The sequence below is a fragment of the Pocillopora damicornis genome, chromosome 4 (genome assembly GCF_964200805.1).
Source record: "Pocillopora damicornis chromosome 4, jaPocDami1.2, whole genome shotgun sequence".
Taxonomy (NCBI): Eukaryota; Metazoa; Cnidaria; class Anthozoa; order Scleractinia; family Pocilloporidae; genus Pocillopora; species Pocillopora damicornis.
The window spans coordinates 15,860,599-15,875,947 of NC_142673.1; the positions used below are offsets into that span (position 1 = coordinate 15,860,599).

General features: G+C 38.1%; 2 protein-coding genes across 3 annotated transcripts; both read left to right on the forward strand.

The window, feature by feature from the left end:
* Window positions 1–1,064: 1,064 nt before the first annotated feature.
* On the forward strand, window positions 1,065–6,901 carry LOC113686665 (uncharacterized). Of its 2 annotated transcripts, none has more exons than XM_089202379.1 (7): window positions 1,065–1,422; window positions 2,459–2,712; window positions 3,132–3,240; window positions 3,490–3,612; window positions 4,512–4,557; window positions 5,051–5,344; window positions 5,629–6,901. In XM_089202379.1, exons 1-7 carry the CDS (start codon window positions 1,368–1,370, stop codon window positions 5,927–5,929), a joined length of 1,182 nt encoding a protein of 393 aa, XP_089058505.1. In that variant the 5' UTR covers window positions 1,065–1,367; the 3' UTR covers window positions 5,930–6,901. The 2 variants fall into 2 exon arrangements, with proteins under 2 accessions (XP_089058505.1, XP_089058507.1); XM_089202381.1 differs by lacking the exon at window positions 1,065–1,422 and adding an exon at window positions 2,223–2,247.
* Window positions 6,902–10,108: 3,207 nt separating this feature from the next.
* LOC113686658 (melatonin receptor type 1B-B) lies at window positions 10,109–12,156 on the forward strand. The gene has a single exon (XM_027204305.2). The coding sequence runs from the start codon at window positions 10,348–10,350 to the stop codon at window positions 11,437–11,439; it is 1,092 nt and encodes a 363-aa protein (XP_027060106.2). The 5' UTR covers window positions 10,109–10,347; the 3' UTR covers window positions 11,440–12,156.
* Window positions 12,157–15,349: the final 3,193 nt, after the last annotated feature.

Consider the following 15,349-nt stretch of genomic DNA (forward strand, 5'->3'; position numbering starts at 1 on the left):
CCCTCCTTTACCTTAAAAGGAGTTAAAATTAAACGGCAATTTGTGCAATTTACATGACAGATTGAATCTATTATAGGTTGCCTGTGGAAAGAAGAAATCCTATTTGAGATAACTGAACCTTTGCGGTCTGTTTCTTACATCTAGACGTGCTTCGAGAGTGCTATGACTGCATTAAAAGGCCTAATAACGAGTGTCGTTTTGTCCTCACCCAATTGCAAAGGAGGGCTTCGAGTTTCGAGTTCTAATTATACAGATTTTTTTTAGACTGTGAGAATGCTCGATAACAGAAACACCATTTAAGTATTTTCAAGGATTTAAATAAAAAATACAAACCACAAAACAAGCATGAACGAAAACGAGCGATGGGATAAATGCTTTTCTCCGAAACTATATGGTTTTGGAAGACGTAGTTTAAAATCTGAAGAAGGCTTAGTGGAGAAAACGTGACTTTCCTTTATTTGATGAGAAAGAAAACGTGAGGACCCCCAGGTAAAAGTGTAAATTACTTTATATGATTAATTGGTCGAAGACATACAATACTCGTAACAATGAATCCCATTAAAGAAGCAAATATTTTCTTCTTAATGCTTCCCTGTCGTTATTTTGTAGCGTATTTTCATTCGTGTGTTGTAACACAAGGGATGTCCTTAGATTACGTTGTTCTTATCCATTACGTTGGAGCGTTTATGACAACAACCTAAACATCCTGATACGAGCTCTTTGAATTTTCGAGCTTAGCTCGGCTCAAGAACTGAACATTTTCGAGTTTCGCTTGATTTATAATTTTTTTCTTTGAGCGCGTTGTTTATTTAATTTTCTTTGATAAATTTTATGGCAGGGAGTCATTGCTAAATTTTTCATAATTTATACACCCACTCTGCAGGTGGCAGCTTTCTTCAAAAAGCTGTTTTAACAACGTATATTATTGATCCGATACCGAATTGGCACAAATTTGTTAAAGCACTAGAGAGCTCTATTTCAATCTAAATAACGTCACCGAATCGCGGTTCTTGAAAGCATAACCGCATTAATTATTTAAGACGAGAGGCTGTATTTAATCAAGTAACATTTATATGGCCTAAGAGATGTATGAGTAGAGTTGGAGGAGTTCAGTGAGGTCACCTCACATCGAAGCCGTCTGTAAGTCCTGAGCTATATCTTTGTGCCGCGTGGTTAGACGAGGTTAACTGTAGAAGCCACGAAAAAGAAGAAGAAGTGTCCCGAAACTCTAGATAAGTCGTTTTGTCAAGGAAATCGATGTCCACACTATAGCCTTTGAAAGGCTTAGGATAAAGAGACGCCTGCATTAGAGTTGTATTAGACCTAAATCGACTCGAGATTATGGTGGATACTTAAGCCCTGTGGAGATGAAACTTTATCTGTGTTTCATAACAGCATTCTTCCAGTCGGTTTGCCCATTAGGTAAGATAACAAATCTATGCCGGCATGTTCCAAAAATTAAAATGCTAAGTCTGACTCAGTTTTTGTTGCCATAATGAAGAATATTTGATCAGTATGTTTTTTAATATACATAGAGAATATTTAAAATATTTGGGGAGTTGCGCGTGCATGAGATAAAATTGAGACTGCAACCCAGATAACAATGAGGTTAGAGGTAATTTCTCTGTATTTCCAATTTTAATTAACATCACATCATGCAAAGTCAGCGAGAAAACATAGCGTAGCGAACAATAGCAATCATATTCGGTGAGCGTAACATCTTTCTTAATGGAGGGGTTGATCGCACTTGCATTTTAGCCGTACCAAAAAATGTGAAAAACAAAACAAAAAAAGCACTTCTTGACTTTTATTTTTATTTCACAAATTAATCTACCATGACGGCTCGGCGATGATTGCGAGCCTATTACTATGATTTGTGATACATTCGCGTTGCAAATATGATCGTTCTTCGTCTTCATCTACGTAGCGAACGAATGGTTCTTAATTTCGCTCATTTTGCTGAGAGCGTGCTTCTATTTGGGGTTTTAATTCTGAAATTGTTTCATCTAGAGATTGCTTTTATTTTTCTTCACCTCGCTAATCTGTGGATCACTGCTTCCATTTGGCATCGAAGTATTGTTTTCCTCAGTGGCCACGCTGCTGTGATTACGGTGGGATAAATTCCTTTTTGCTAACGCTGTAAAAATGGACTTTAGTTGGGACTGCAAGCCCAAATACTTTCGGCCGCACCTATAAATTTAGGATCTGTGAAAGATCCTAAGTACCTCTGCAAAACGGGAGAGATGGGTAAAGTGCGGTTTTACGGTCACTCTTACCTATCCTTTGTTTTGCCTTCGCTCTTCACTACAACATGTTTGTTTGAACACATGCTGAATTTTCAGCGTTCACTATTCTTAAGTCTCTTTTATATCGGCAATTAACTACTCTATATTTTGCCTTCCCTCCGAAATGATGGATGATATTTTTAACCGACAGAAGTTACATTAATTTCTTTCAGATCATTGCCGGTTGCTGAAGTTCGGTAACGTTTATCCTGACAGTGCTTTCAACAAAAACATCACCAAGAACTTCACTGTGGACAGTGGAGATCTGTGTCAAATTCAGTGTTTTTTACAGTATGATTGCAAATCTTACAACCTCGGTCCACCATCTGAACAAGGCAAACGTGTATGTGAGCTGAGCAGCTCTCTTCATGTATTTCATGCGAATCACCTTGTGTTTCGCCCAGGTTTCACCTATCATCCTTCAACGGTAAGTAGGAAAGCTTTTTGTATGTATGCAAATTCCAGGAGGGATAACGTATCTTCGAAAGATATCCTGTGTTTTCTTAAGACTTCTCTTGCAATGATTCTCTATAATTGTTTGTTATTATTTGCAACCCTTATTGTATTCAGTGTTGCCTTATGGTGTCCTAAGGTGCCTTGCAGTTTCGTGCCATGTCATGTCGTCGTGCTGTGGTATAATGTGTCGTACGTGTCATGTCGTGTCGTGTCATGCCATTAGTTTCCGTTTGAGCTTGAGTCTTCGTGAAGTGTCTTGTAGCGCTGCGTCGTGTATCGTCTTGTTTCTGTGCCATGACGTGCTGTGTCGTGCCGTTTGTTGCTGTGTCATGTAACAAGTATTATCACTCATAATTGCTCCCATACCGTTTCCACATTTTTGCCAAATAGGATTTTTGCAAACCTCATTGCCCGGAAGAAAAGATTTGTTTCGCTGATGGAGAAGGTCACTCCTGTTTTTGTTCGAATCCTAGATTCCAAGGGGAAAGATGCGATGAAGGTACACGCGGTATGATAAAAGCTTTAGAACGCAAGCCTCGAGCTCAGAGTCTATTTTGCCACTCAAAGGCTTACAGAAGACGTATAATAATAAAATAATATCTTGTTGATAAATCGTAACATTAGAATAAGTTTGGCTCACCACAGGAATATCTAGGGATATGTAGTAATGCAGTTTTAGCAAGAGATTAGTTTATATTCTCTTGGTCATTGTTGTGTGGCTAACATTTCATTCTCAAAACCAATGTAGATGTGGATGAATGCTTACAGGGGCGACACGACTGTCATGTGAGTGCTACATGTCAAAACACCTTTGGTAGTTTCACCTGCATTTGCCCTTCGGACAAGGTGTCAGATGGGAAAGCATGTCACGGTAGGAAAAAACACTGCCTCATAACTAAATGTCTGTTCCTTGTATCGCGCGCATGCTCATGTCCGCGCCCTCCCTTGGAAAGAAGCACTTCCTATCCCACAAGGCCATTTTTCATTACACTGATTCAAGGATACTGGCATCAGGAAATGCAGTCGAGTAGTTGCTATTCCATTTGCTTTTCATTTTCTCTTCTTTCTCCAAGCTAACTCCTCCTCGATTCAAAATATTCGGTGTGTAGCCAGGCATATTAAAAAACTAAAAGACAAGATCGAGAAAAAGGCTTCAAGAGGAGTCGTGTACAGGATCAAATGTAAAGATCGTGATTGTGTTTACGTTAGTCAGACATCATGCGCCCTAAAAACACGCGTGAAAGAACACACAAAGGCCATAGCACCATTGAATGAAAACTCTTCGTTGGCCAAACACCATGTGCTTCACAGGCACCAAATAGATTCGGAGAGTGTTGAAATTGTTGACAGGTCATCGGCGTGGCGACAAAGACTAATTCTTGAAGCTTGGCATTCCATGCGAGATAGAAACGCTCTAAACGAACACAGTAAGCTACCAAACATATACAATAACATTAGGAATTTTTAGAGCCATTAAAAATACTCTAGAGACTATCGTTACACGTTAAAAATTCCTTCGAGATTAAGTTTTATCACACATCGTGGACATGCACCAAGCAGGACGCCGTTATACATTTACGCTTTTATCTTTGTTGAAGGAGGCAACAGTAGTAGCCGAAACTACCAGAACAATATATTTTTCAGCCAGTGTCGACCTCTTTTTTATTCTTTTCACCAAAATTTCCCCCTCAATTACGCCGAATACTTATCGTCCTATTTCAAAACAAAGCTTCGAATGTTTTCGAATGTAGTTGTGTTTCTCTTTTGTAGGCTTTCCTTTTCATTGGACATTCAATGGTTCAGACAGATTGCTCACGTAAGTGTGGTTTCTTTTATTGGAAATATTTTATATTCCTTCAGTGTTTTACCGATGCCCGAGAGCTTAAAGGCGATGTTACACGCACCACCTTGCCATAATAATGTTTCGCGCTACCCTGTTACGTGTAACATGAAAAAATTTTGACTTAAGGACACTTTAATCTGTATTCGTCTTGCGTTCGGAACCTTAAACTCGTCCACCGCCACCCTTGGGTACATAGGCTGGTTGCACCCAAATTGAGTAATGAGGAGATGCTGAAAGTCGAAGTTGCGCTAGAGATCGTCCCACCCAACTTAAATATCGTCAAGCTCAATTTGACCGCTGTTGCGTCACATGCCACGCCAAGGTGACGAGCTGTTGTTGTACAAAAATGGTCGCTACTAGTCCCCACAAGAAGTACCTCCTTGAAACAATCTCCATTAAAATCCAATGATTTCGGAATCAAGAGGTATGCACAGATTTTTCTTTCATTTTGTCATATTCTATCCAGTCTGGAAGGAGCAGCGAGATTTACAGAGCAAGATGGCCGAACTGTGCTGTATCTTGACGGCACACCGGGCACATTTGCTGAGACACCAGCGTTACCTATCCAGCAGACTGACTTAAGTATTACCGTCTGGATCAAAAGATCTCCGATTTCAACTGGCCGCCAAATGATCTACAGTGATTGGTCAAGCCCTCATCAGTTCCGGTTTGACGTTATGACAGATGCCCGTTTATGTGTTGATGTACGGCGTGATTCTTCTGTTGAAACTGGTCTCCTCAACTTCTGCACCCCCTTCGGGTATGGTCTCTTCTTATAAGAGGAGAGTAAAGTAGGGCGGGCAGGGCTTTAATTTCGTATTTTCACTGGTCACTTAAATTAAAATTACTTAGCCTCATATCACGCAAGAACCCCTTTACCCCCCCCCCCCCTCTTATAACGCCTGAAAATGTACACAACCGAACACGTAGCTACATAGCAAATACCTGTGCCGTAGGACATTACCATATGAAATTTTCTGCATGCTAAAACCTGTCATTGTTTGATTACATTTGTTTTTTTAATTCATTTTGCATTTTATTCAGTAAGACTGTCCCTGTAAATGTATGGAGTCACGTTGCATTCACGTGGAGTCGAGGTCAGCATACTGGTAGCCTATACATCAACGGAGACCATTTGGAGAGCAAAATTGCAAATATCTCCGTCGAAACAAAAGTGGATCTTAAGAATTCAGGGCACACTGTTTACGACATTGGCTTGAAAAGAGATAGTGGAGAAACAACCGACGCGTTTCTCAGCGACCTCATGGTGTTTGACCGTGTGCTCTCAAATGACGAAATTAAAAATGAGTTTGTTATGAATCATCCACTCCACAGTTTTACCTAATCTGTTTGCTACATTCTATTACGAAAAATGTTGACACCTAAGAAGCATGGGACACAACAGTTCTATGGGAAAATGTTCGCACAGTCACGTTATCAGTGCTTTACTTTGCCAATATTCATAGAAGATCTTCGTTTATAATGATTACTTTCTTCGGAAAAGCGTGAATGGTTTTAATTCTTTCATTGTTCATTGCTAATGCTTTTAATGTGTCGACGTTTATTCGATCGTGTGTATACAAATAACTTAATTACATAACATGCACATTTTGCCTTAATATTAACGAGTTCTGTTTTTTGAACGCTTATTAAAGATAATTTCGATCAAAATCTCTACACTTATGGTATGGAAGAGAGTAGTAAATCAATGTTATACCTGTAAATGCTTTTTCAAAAAGGAATCTTCTACCCCATGAATTTGCATGAATTTCGCTAGCCAGATAATATATTAAAAGCTGTTGTTTCTCAACTACATGTGACTCTCCATGTCGGTGATGCAATCAATGGTATCATTACACTAACTATTTGAGTCTCATAACTCGTAACATCACGGCTAAACTGACCAATCAGTATACACCAACCGGTCGTATACCTCTCGACTGACTACGGTGTATCAATTGACTTTGATGACGACCTCCACATAGGACTATCTTCAGGACTATCCTCAGGACTATCCTCACCTGGAGTATCAGACTACACGATCACATGTTCCCCTCGAGTTCAAGCCATTTACTGCATAACTGGGTATCATTGGCTAAAGAGTTTTGGAGACTGCATTTAAAGTTAGATTTTAGATTAACTTTTAAAATTTTGCCATTAGTGATTATTTTCAAATATTTTGACTGCTGGTTCTCGGCTTTAAAATCACATTGACGCAAAGTTCTTACTACTTCCTTCTCCTCTTCCATTATCTTCAAACTGAAAATAAGTTGCACAAAGAAAACAAATAAAGAGAGAAGTACATGGGCAAACTCAACATCTAGTCCTCTGTTATTCAGTTGGCAGAGCATTGGACCGCGAAATCTGAGGGCCTGAGGTTCGACTCCCCTTTACGGATTAAAATGCTTTTATCTCTTTCTCACCATCGTGACAATTGATAAAGATGTTTATTTTCTTTGAAGACCAAGCTTACATCTTAACATTTTTGTCAATCAGCTGATGGATAATAGGGAAAAATTTCAGGGAAATCGTTAATTTATCAATCTGGTCAAGTATGTGTAAGGTGTAATCTTTTAGGGAAGTGTAATTAAGCTGGTGCGTACGTCTTCCATTCCATCTTCTTTCAAGAAAGTATACGCCAATTCCAAGTCTCTTTTGGGGAATTGCAAATGAGTCCAAATGTGAAAATCAAAAACCGAAAAAAACAAAATGAAATGAAAACATTTTCAAGATGGGTTCGTTTTTCTTAGTATATTGCTTCCAAGCGTATTAGCTCCACGAACATCATTCCAAAAACTGAGCTATGTGCATCTTACCAGAACTGTTTTGAAAATTTTAAGCTACATTTTCCTGTAATCAGCGATATCGAGTGTGAGACAATTTTCATTAGTGACATGTGTTAGGAAAGCACAGACTAATTTACGAGATGAGAATAATCTGAATCTTCGATCTCCGTAATAGTCCAAAACGTAAAAAGAAATTTAAAGAACAAAAAAAATACCTACTCAAAATGTTTAAGCAAGATTTACAATAATGGACGAGAATTTTCTTTCCTGCGAAGAGAAACTTGAGCACCATCATCTAAAAGAACAAGTATTTGGATAAGGAGAAGTGGCTGAAGAGGAGCTTTTTGTTAATTCTCTCCATAATAGTCATAAACGTACAGAGCGGTTGAAAGGATAAAAAAAAAAAACCCACTCAAAAACTTTTAAAAGTGATATTTACAATAACAGACGAGAATTTTCTTGCATGCGAAGAGAAACTTGAACACCATTATTTTAAAGAACAAATATATAGATACACAAAAATGATAGGAGAGAAAAAGTTTGCTCATGATTGTACAAATTTCCGTTTTTCTTGAATTCTATAAGTCACGTTTCCTTTTTCATTAGAAGTTCATTAAATCCACAGGAGGCTTAAATTATTTCTAATCAAAAATGAACGGCATTGGAACTACCTTCTCAAGAAAACTGCAGCAAAAAAAAATTGAGCTGTCAACATACGGAGCTGGAATTCGTGTCCATTAGACACCAGGTAGCCGTTAATATTAACTGAACCACAAAGCCATATGTTGAGAGCGAAGAGTCAAAACTTAGAGGAGTTTTATTGCTTTATTTGCCCAGAAAATCAACCAGGACTCTAAGAAGTAGGCAATAATGTTTATTTGTTCACTTTACTTATTTACTATTCTCTTTGTTCCAGAGAAAGTTATTTGAAGAACGAAAGTGCGCAAATGTAGACGTGAGGAGCTGAAATTAAAACAAAACCATCGGCGTCAAAGTGACCCAATTTAAATTATGTTTAGGAAAGTATTACTACGAATTTTTTGTTGGGGCCATCACAAATTCAGATCACATATAATCAGTTCGTCACGAATGCTGTTAGCAAACAGACAATCCTTTTCAGACCAACCCTTTGCGACCTGCCAGACGTCACTAAAATTGAGGAACAAAATGAAATAGAAAAAAAAAATTCATGAAAGGCTGACGGTGCTGTTAAAAGGTTGATCTTTTTGTCGCAGCTTAATTATGATTGACAGTTCTTAGGCAGGAAAAAGGAATTCTCGAGATGTATTAAAAATATTCTTCCGAGTGGGTGGAACGTTTTCAAAATTATGCGAGTGGGTTGACAACCTTTGATCTACATACACACGTCACTTAAAATACACCGTAAGGACACATTGAATTCATTATCAATCTGTGGGAGTTTCGCGAAGAGATAACATCCATAACTTTGTAAATTTTTAAAATGTTGACCACTAACAAATACGAGTGTTTTTCGACTGGTGCAAGGCAACTAGTTATGGAAAATACTTTCCCTCTCTGCAACCGAAGCACTTTCAATGCGAGAAGAATCTTTCCTGTTTATCGTGATGGTGAAGTTGTTTTGACTATTAATATAAATCGGCTTTTTGTCTTGATTTATATCCCAAAGAGAACACAATTTAATGAAAGATGGTGACTCAAAGCTTTTCTTTCTAACCTTATATAAACGGGCAAATGAACACTTTGATTTTCACAACAGCATCATTAGGCCATTAAATCACCAAACTACAACAACAGGTCGAAAATAAACGACAAACGGTAAAACGCAGTTAAGTTTTACTTCGAAGGCAATTCATTAAAATCATCAGTCATTTTTAAAATCTGCAAGAAATTCTCTTAAGCTACGAAATATTGGCAGCAATTTTATAAGAACAGAAGGAAACGGCGGATGGTTGTCAGTCTAAATTGGCCGCCTAAAGTAAAAACAAAACGAAGTCAGAACGGAACCACTAAATTGCTAGTTTTATTATCCACGTTAAATCATTCAATCCTGATTTACGATCAAACTTCAGATTACGTATGTTATATCTTTGAAGTTTCCCGCCGATTATAAATTTAACCTTTTTGAGACCTTTGCAACCAAAATATTTCTTCTTGTGCTACGAAATTTAGAAGAAAAAAAAAGAACGATGTGTCTTTGAATATTTGTTTGCATTTGTCCGCCAGGTGATGAGGTTTTAATGACGACATCGTAGGTCATTGAGGGGAAAGCCAATTTTGTGGCAAATTGTTCTGTTTGATATAATCAAAGATGCCTTTAGCGCCAAATTTCTAATCAAGCGAACACGTCTAACTGAGCCTTTCAGGTCTTTCATCCATTGTGATTCCTCATTGTATTCTGATAGTGGTGCATCTTGACATGTGGCGATCTTCTAGAGTCTCAACAAGTTATAATAAAAATAACTTCGATATTTGAACCTCGATTTCTCATCCCACTGTGATATGCCTTACATTGAATGCTGTTTGTGCCTAAAACAAAAAGCGTCAATTCATTTTCATATCCGGATTCGTTCAGTTCAATTTAAGAGGATGTTTGTACTCACTTATGTGTAATGAAAAAAATCCAGCCTTCGAAATTTTGAAGATTTAAATGAGTTTATTATGAAAGTCCAACTAAACAGAGTGATTAATGTGTATCAAATAGTTGAAGGCAAGACTCGGCTTAAAAGGTTAGATTTGCAATTGAAATGTTTAATTCAAATCGTTTTCGCACTAGTCACGATATTGTTTTGATCATCCGTGAGGACTTTTTTTAATTTTAATATGTTTCCTATGAATATTTAATGAGGTGAGTCTTATATTACCGTCTGTTTAGACCAAAGTCGAGAGACACTGAAAAGCCATCGAAGAAGTTTCTCGTGATCTCAGGGGCTTTGGGGCGGCGGTCATCTCGAAGAAACCTTGGAACAGCCAAACCCGAGAAAAGCTTAGATCAAAAATGGCAAATAACACGACAGAAGAGGTGGATGACGGAATTTACCTCCAGTTACCTTTTGGGTTCACGATCTTCGAATTGAGTCTTCAAATCTTTATCGGTTTGTTTGGCACCATTGGAAATGCTATCTCTTGCGCTACCATAATCAGAAGGCCAAAAGTGTTCTCTGCCATGAGCCAGTATCTTTTAAGCCTGGCGTTCGCAGATTTAGGTGTCTTGATGTTTATTCTGCCCATAATTATCTTGCGAGCTCAATTTCCTTTCGAATGGGTCCTCGGGAGGTTTGTTTGTTTGTACGTTACACCCTGCTTAGAAACTTTTTATGGCGCTTCCGTTTGGTCCATCACGATTATTGCGGTCGAACGCTACGCAAACATCGCCTGGAAAGAAATACGAATTGGAGGAAGAAGGTCATTGAAGCGATCTCGGTTCATCGTTATCGCTATATGGCTGTTGTCCTTCGCTACACGCAGCATACAGCCTCTCGTCCATGGAGTGTACAACTCTAGTTTTCGGAGGTGCGGCCATACACTGACTATGACCTCTCGGCGCATTATCGTGACAGTGAACTTTATACTGCATTACCTCCTGCCACTAAGCATCATAGCTTTCTGCTACCGAAGAATCGGCAAAATGGTGTCCAAGAGAACAAGGAAATTTCAAGACGAGACCGCAAAGCCTTCAGATGTGAGAGAATCGTCGTCTATGGTAAACTCGAAAGCCATATTACATCAGACCAAGAAAACGCAGCAAATCCTCAGGCCGTTGGTGGTACTGTTCGCTTTGACCATGCTACCTTTAAATGTGTTCGACCTCGTGGCAGTGTACTGGCAAGATTTAATTTATGTGAGCTTCTACAAAATTCTCATCTTGATCGTGGCTATATCGACATTCACAAACTCTGCGGCAGATCCTTTGGTATACTGTGCTGTCAGCAGAGAGTTTCGAACAGAGGTGAAGTCATTGCTACCCCACTGTTTCCAAACACACCTCAAGAAGAGGAAGCAAAGCAATTCTACTTCCCTCGCTAAGACAACAAGATTAAAGGAAACTCAATTGACGAGGGTTTCAACTCGTCTTGACACACAATTTTGAGCGAAGGAAAAACGAAGACTGAATAGGACGTAAGAACAAAAAGATCCGTACTTAAAGCCTTAAACTTAAACTTATGTTCCTATAATATGTATAACAGTCAGACATTGTTCCTTTTGCATTTGAGTCTCAGTGGAAAAGATGTTAAAAATAGAAACTCGTTGGAAAATTTTAAAAACTAAATAACATAGCAAACAAAAATTAATCTGCAGAAATAGTTAACACTCCTGTTACTGAGCAATTTTGACTTTCCTCATTCATTTAAAAAAAGAATTTACTTAGAATGACATATTGTATTACTGGCTGAATACGAAAAGCTTTACACTGATCATATTTCGTCAGTGCTCAGTTCATATTAAACGAATGCACTCTGTATATCGCTAAACAATCGTTTAATTAGTTCGTCTCCTCTGTAATTAGTATTGTTGTCGGTTCCTGAGTAAAGTTCATAATCAAAAAGCTTCCTGTTGGACTTAAAAAAGATGAAATTGAGACTAATAAAACATTGGGAAGCTGTTATCTCATTAGAAGCAATTTTTTTCTCAAGATGTAGTTTTTTTTTTAGAGTTTTGCAGCTGGCCCATCGGAATATCACCTTCGTGTGTATTTGCGGGTTAGATAAATACCTCTTGTGTAACATTACATAACATTTGGCTACGAAATATTGCGATACATTAGTGCATTGGATCACGCTGAATAAACTTATACATTAAACACAAAGAGCTGATACACATCAAGTTTTGACGTTCGACATACGTCATCATCGAGTTCAAAAATTATACTAATATAAGAATGTATATACTAAGTGACACAAAGAGGACTTTAAAGTCATCTAACATAAAACCCATTTGAATTTAAGTGCCAAGGAAAGTCTAAATTTTCCGTGTACGAAATCCCCTTTGAAAGAGCGGAATTCACCCCCTAACACTCATAGACTTGGGCTGATTAATATCCTATGTGAGACTCTTTGTTTGAAAGAACTTTCATGACACATTAATCCGTGCAACTTGAATACCTTCTTACGTAAGTACTTACGCATTCTAATCAGCTCTTATTTTTGATCGCGTTGATGTTCACGTTTGTTAGACAACAAAACATGGTCATTTTTGAAGTTTGCCAACTTTCTTAATATGATCTCTGGCAACATACTACTGAAGTTATCTCTGGCAAATTTTTTGCTGATGATCGTGATCACGCGATGTTTTGAAATGCAAATTTATAATCGTCAGGACCATTAACAACAGGTGTCTAGCCCCGAGAAGGAAAGTGGTGGAAATAGCCTCTTAAAAGTTAAAATGTGCGCAGGTTTTAGTGCAAGATCGTGATGTTGGCTCAGTCAGTAGAAAATATAGATAGCTACAGCACTGTTTCCAGACACCCCAAGAAGAATAAACAAAGCAATTCTACTTCCCTCGCCAAGACAACACGATTAAAGAAAAACTCCTTTGATGAGGGTTTTAACTCAACTTGACACACCAATTTGAGTGAAGGAAAAAAATATATATATTTAAAGCTGGTGTGAGTCTCAGTCGATGAGATGTTATAAATAGAAATTCTCTGGAAAATTTTTTTATCACTAATCAACATTGCAAATTAAAAATTAATCTGCAGAAATAGTTAACGTTCCTGTTGCTGAGCAATTTTGGCTTCCCATGTTCATTTTAAAAAAAGGATTTCCATTGAATGACACACTGTATTACCGTCTGAATACCAAAACCTTTCAACGTATGCTCAGTTCATATTAAATGAGTTTATTCTGTACATTGAAACGTGGTTTTTTTGACGTTTTTTTTTTACTTTCTTAATATGATCTCTAGCAGCATATACTGCTGCAGTTATTTATGGCAAATTTTTGCTGATGATCGCGATCACGCGATGTTTTGAAATCCAAGTCTATGGTTGACACTACCATATATAACAGTTTTCTGGCCCCGAGCGGGAAAATTGTGGAGAAAGACTCTTAAAAGGTTAAAATGTGCGTAGTGCAAGATTGTGTTGTTGGCTCAGTCAGTAGAGAATATGGAGCACAGTTTCAGGATGGCAATTCGGACGACAGATCACAGCATACAGACTTAAGACTGTGGACTATAATCTAAGAACAAATATTTCGTGCAAAAAGTGAAATGCGGTTAACCGATAACGTTAAAACGGCCCAAACATTTAACCGTTAGGCGTAAAAATTGACCAATTCTAACCAATATTCTTTAAAAAAAGTTGACCGTTAAAACTTTAAATTTTTTGGTGACAGCAATGGAATGATATCAACCGTTAATCGTAAAACAGCCAAACTTTTATCCGTTAGCCGTAAAACTGATCTGTTACTCCACTGAGACTTTCTTAAACACTGGCCACACCTACGGCGGGGGAAAAAACGTGGAAAGGTGAAACAACGTATGGATTAGAAACTGACTTTTTTTTTATTCGAAGTGTTTTTTCAAAAAAGATGGGTCCTTGTTTTTTAAGGATTTCCTTGTAATGGCCGCATGTTGGCCTTTTCAATCAACTAACATATTCATCGAATAGAGCGCTTATTCAACTGACCGGTCCTTATCGGACTTACCATAGTTTCCGGCCGTTTACCCGCACGGCCGATTACCCGCATCGGTCAATTTTTGCAACTGACGAGAAAAATATTTCAACAGATTACGCGCACTGGTAGATACCCCGCACCCAAAAACAAAAGAAAATCATCAATTCACACAGAGTTCCTTCATTGTTTTTGTTGACTTGACATCCTTCACAGCGTGCAATAAATAAATTTTTTCACACTACTTGTTTTCGATGTTTCATCGAGAATGATACCACTTGTAAATATCTGTTCTAAAAAAAAATCGATATCTCAAGATCTATCGAGTCAAAAAGAAATCGTTGGAACCGGGAAAATACTCTTTAACTCAAGGCAGTGCTAGTTAAGAAAATGTCACTGATGCGTCGGATATTCCGTGGCCTCATTAATTACGCCGCGCCACGAAATGAACATGTCGGCATCATTTTCCGTGTGAATTGCTCTAAAGCCCGCTTTTTCACAATTAAATTCTTATATTTTCAAGTTCATTACCTGTGTAAGTGAGAATTTGTTTTGAACTTAACAAAGGAACAAGCTGAGAAATTGACAAAGTAAGAAGTAAGATTACAAACAAGATAAAAACTTTGTTATCGAGTTTTGTTGATATGTTTTCGATTTCCATCGGCTTTCATCGAAAGCCTAGAAGTCTCTCGTTGTAATGAGCCATCTACACGAAATAAATGACTTATTGCACAGGTTTTTTAAAGAGTGTCTCTAGGGGATCTTATCTTCTGTTTTTTCCTGCTCATAGTTTTAAAACTCTACCGGAAGCTTTAAAAATGATCGTTTTACCAACACTTTCCAATAACCCGCACCAATAACTGTTTGTGGAAAAATTAACAGATTACCCGCGGGTGATCGGCCAGAAATTACGGCAAGTCAACATCTTAGCTTTAGGCTTTCGGTGGCTTTGATTTAAGTTTTTGATGTAGTGAAAGTACCGCCAATAAGTCTTTGATATATACACGGAGGCAAACTTACACTGCACATCTTCTGACGCGACTCAAGAGTGTAACAGGAATTTCTCAATCCTCGGAAACACTGAATGTTTGGCCAGACAACGCCTACAGGGGTTATGCTACCGTCTTCAAATACTTCATGTTCGCTTTTCGGTTCTTGCAGCTATTTTGTTCCCAGAGGCTTGTTAGCGAGAAAAAATGAGGTGAAATATGCGCTGAGATTGGCTACCCAGGTAATACGGATGGGACCATCCCTCACACCCGGAGATTACCCGCGTTGATCCCGAAAAAAAAAAACTGCCTGTAGCCCGTTTACACACTTCCTACCATCAGGGTGTTTTGTCTTGTTGATGTTAAAACAAAACCGTTTTGAAACAGTTTTGCTCAG

What these genes read in the sequence shown, in the direction of transcription:
- LOC113686665 (XM_089202379.1), top strand. Translation starts at nt 1,368, where the DNA reads ATGAAACTTTATCTGTGTTTCATAACAGCATTCTTCCAGTCGGTTTGC. An exon ending in AGATGGGAAAGCATGTCACG is followed by an intron (nt 3,613 to 4,511) that starts GTAGGAAAAAAC and finishes TCTCTTTTGTAG; the next exon opens with GCTTTCCTTTTCATTGGACA. An exon ending in GGTTCAGACAGATTGCTCAC is followed by an intron (nt 4,558 to 5,050) that starts GTAAGTGTGGTT and finishes TATTCTATCCAG; the next exon opens with TCTGGAAGGAGCAGCGAGAT.
- LOC113686658 (XM_027204305.2), top strand. Translation starts at nt 10,348, where the DNA reads ATGGCAAATAACACGACAGAAGAGGTGGATGACGGAATTTACCTCCAG.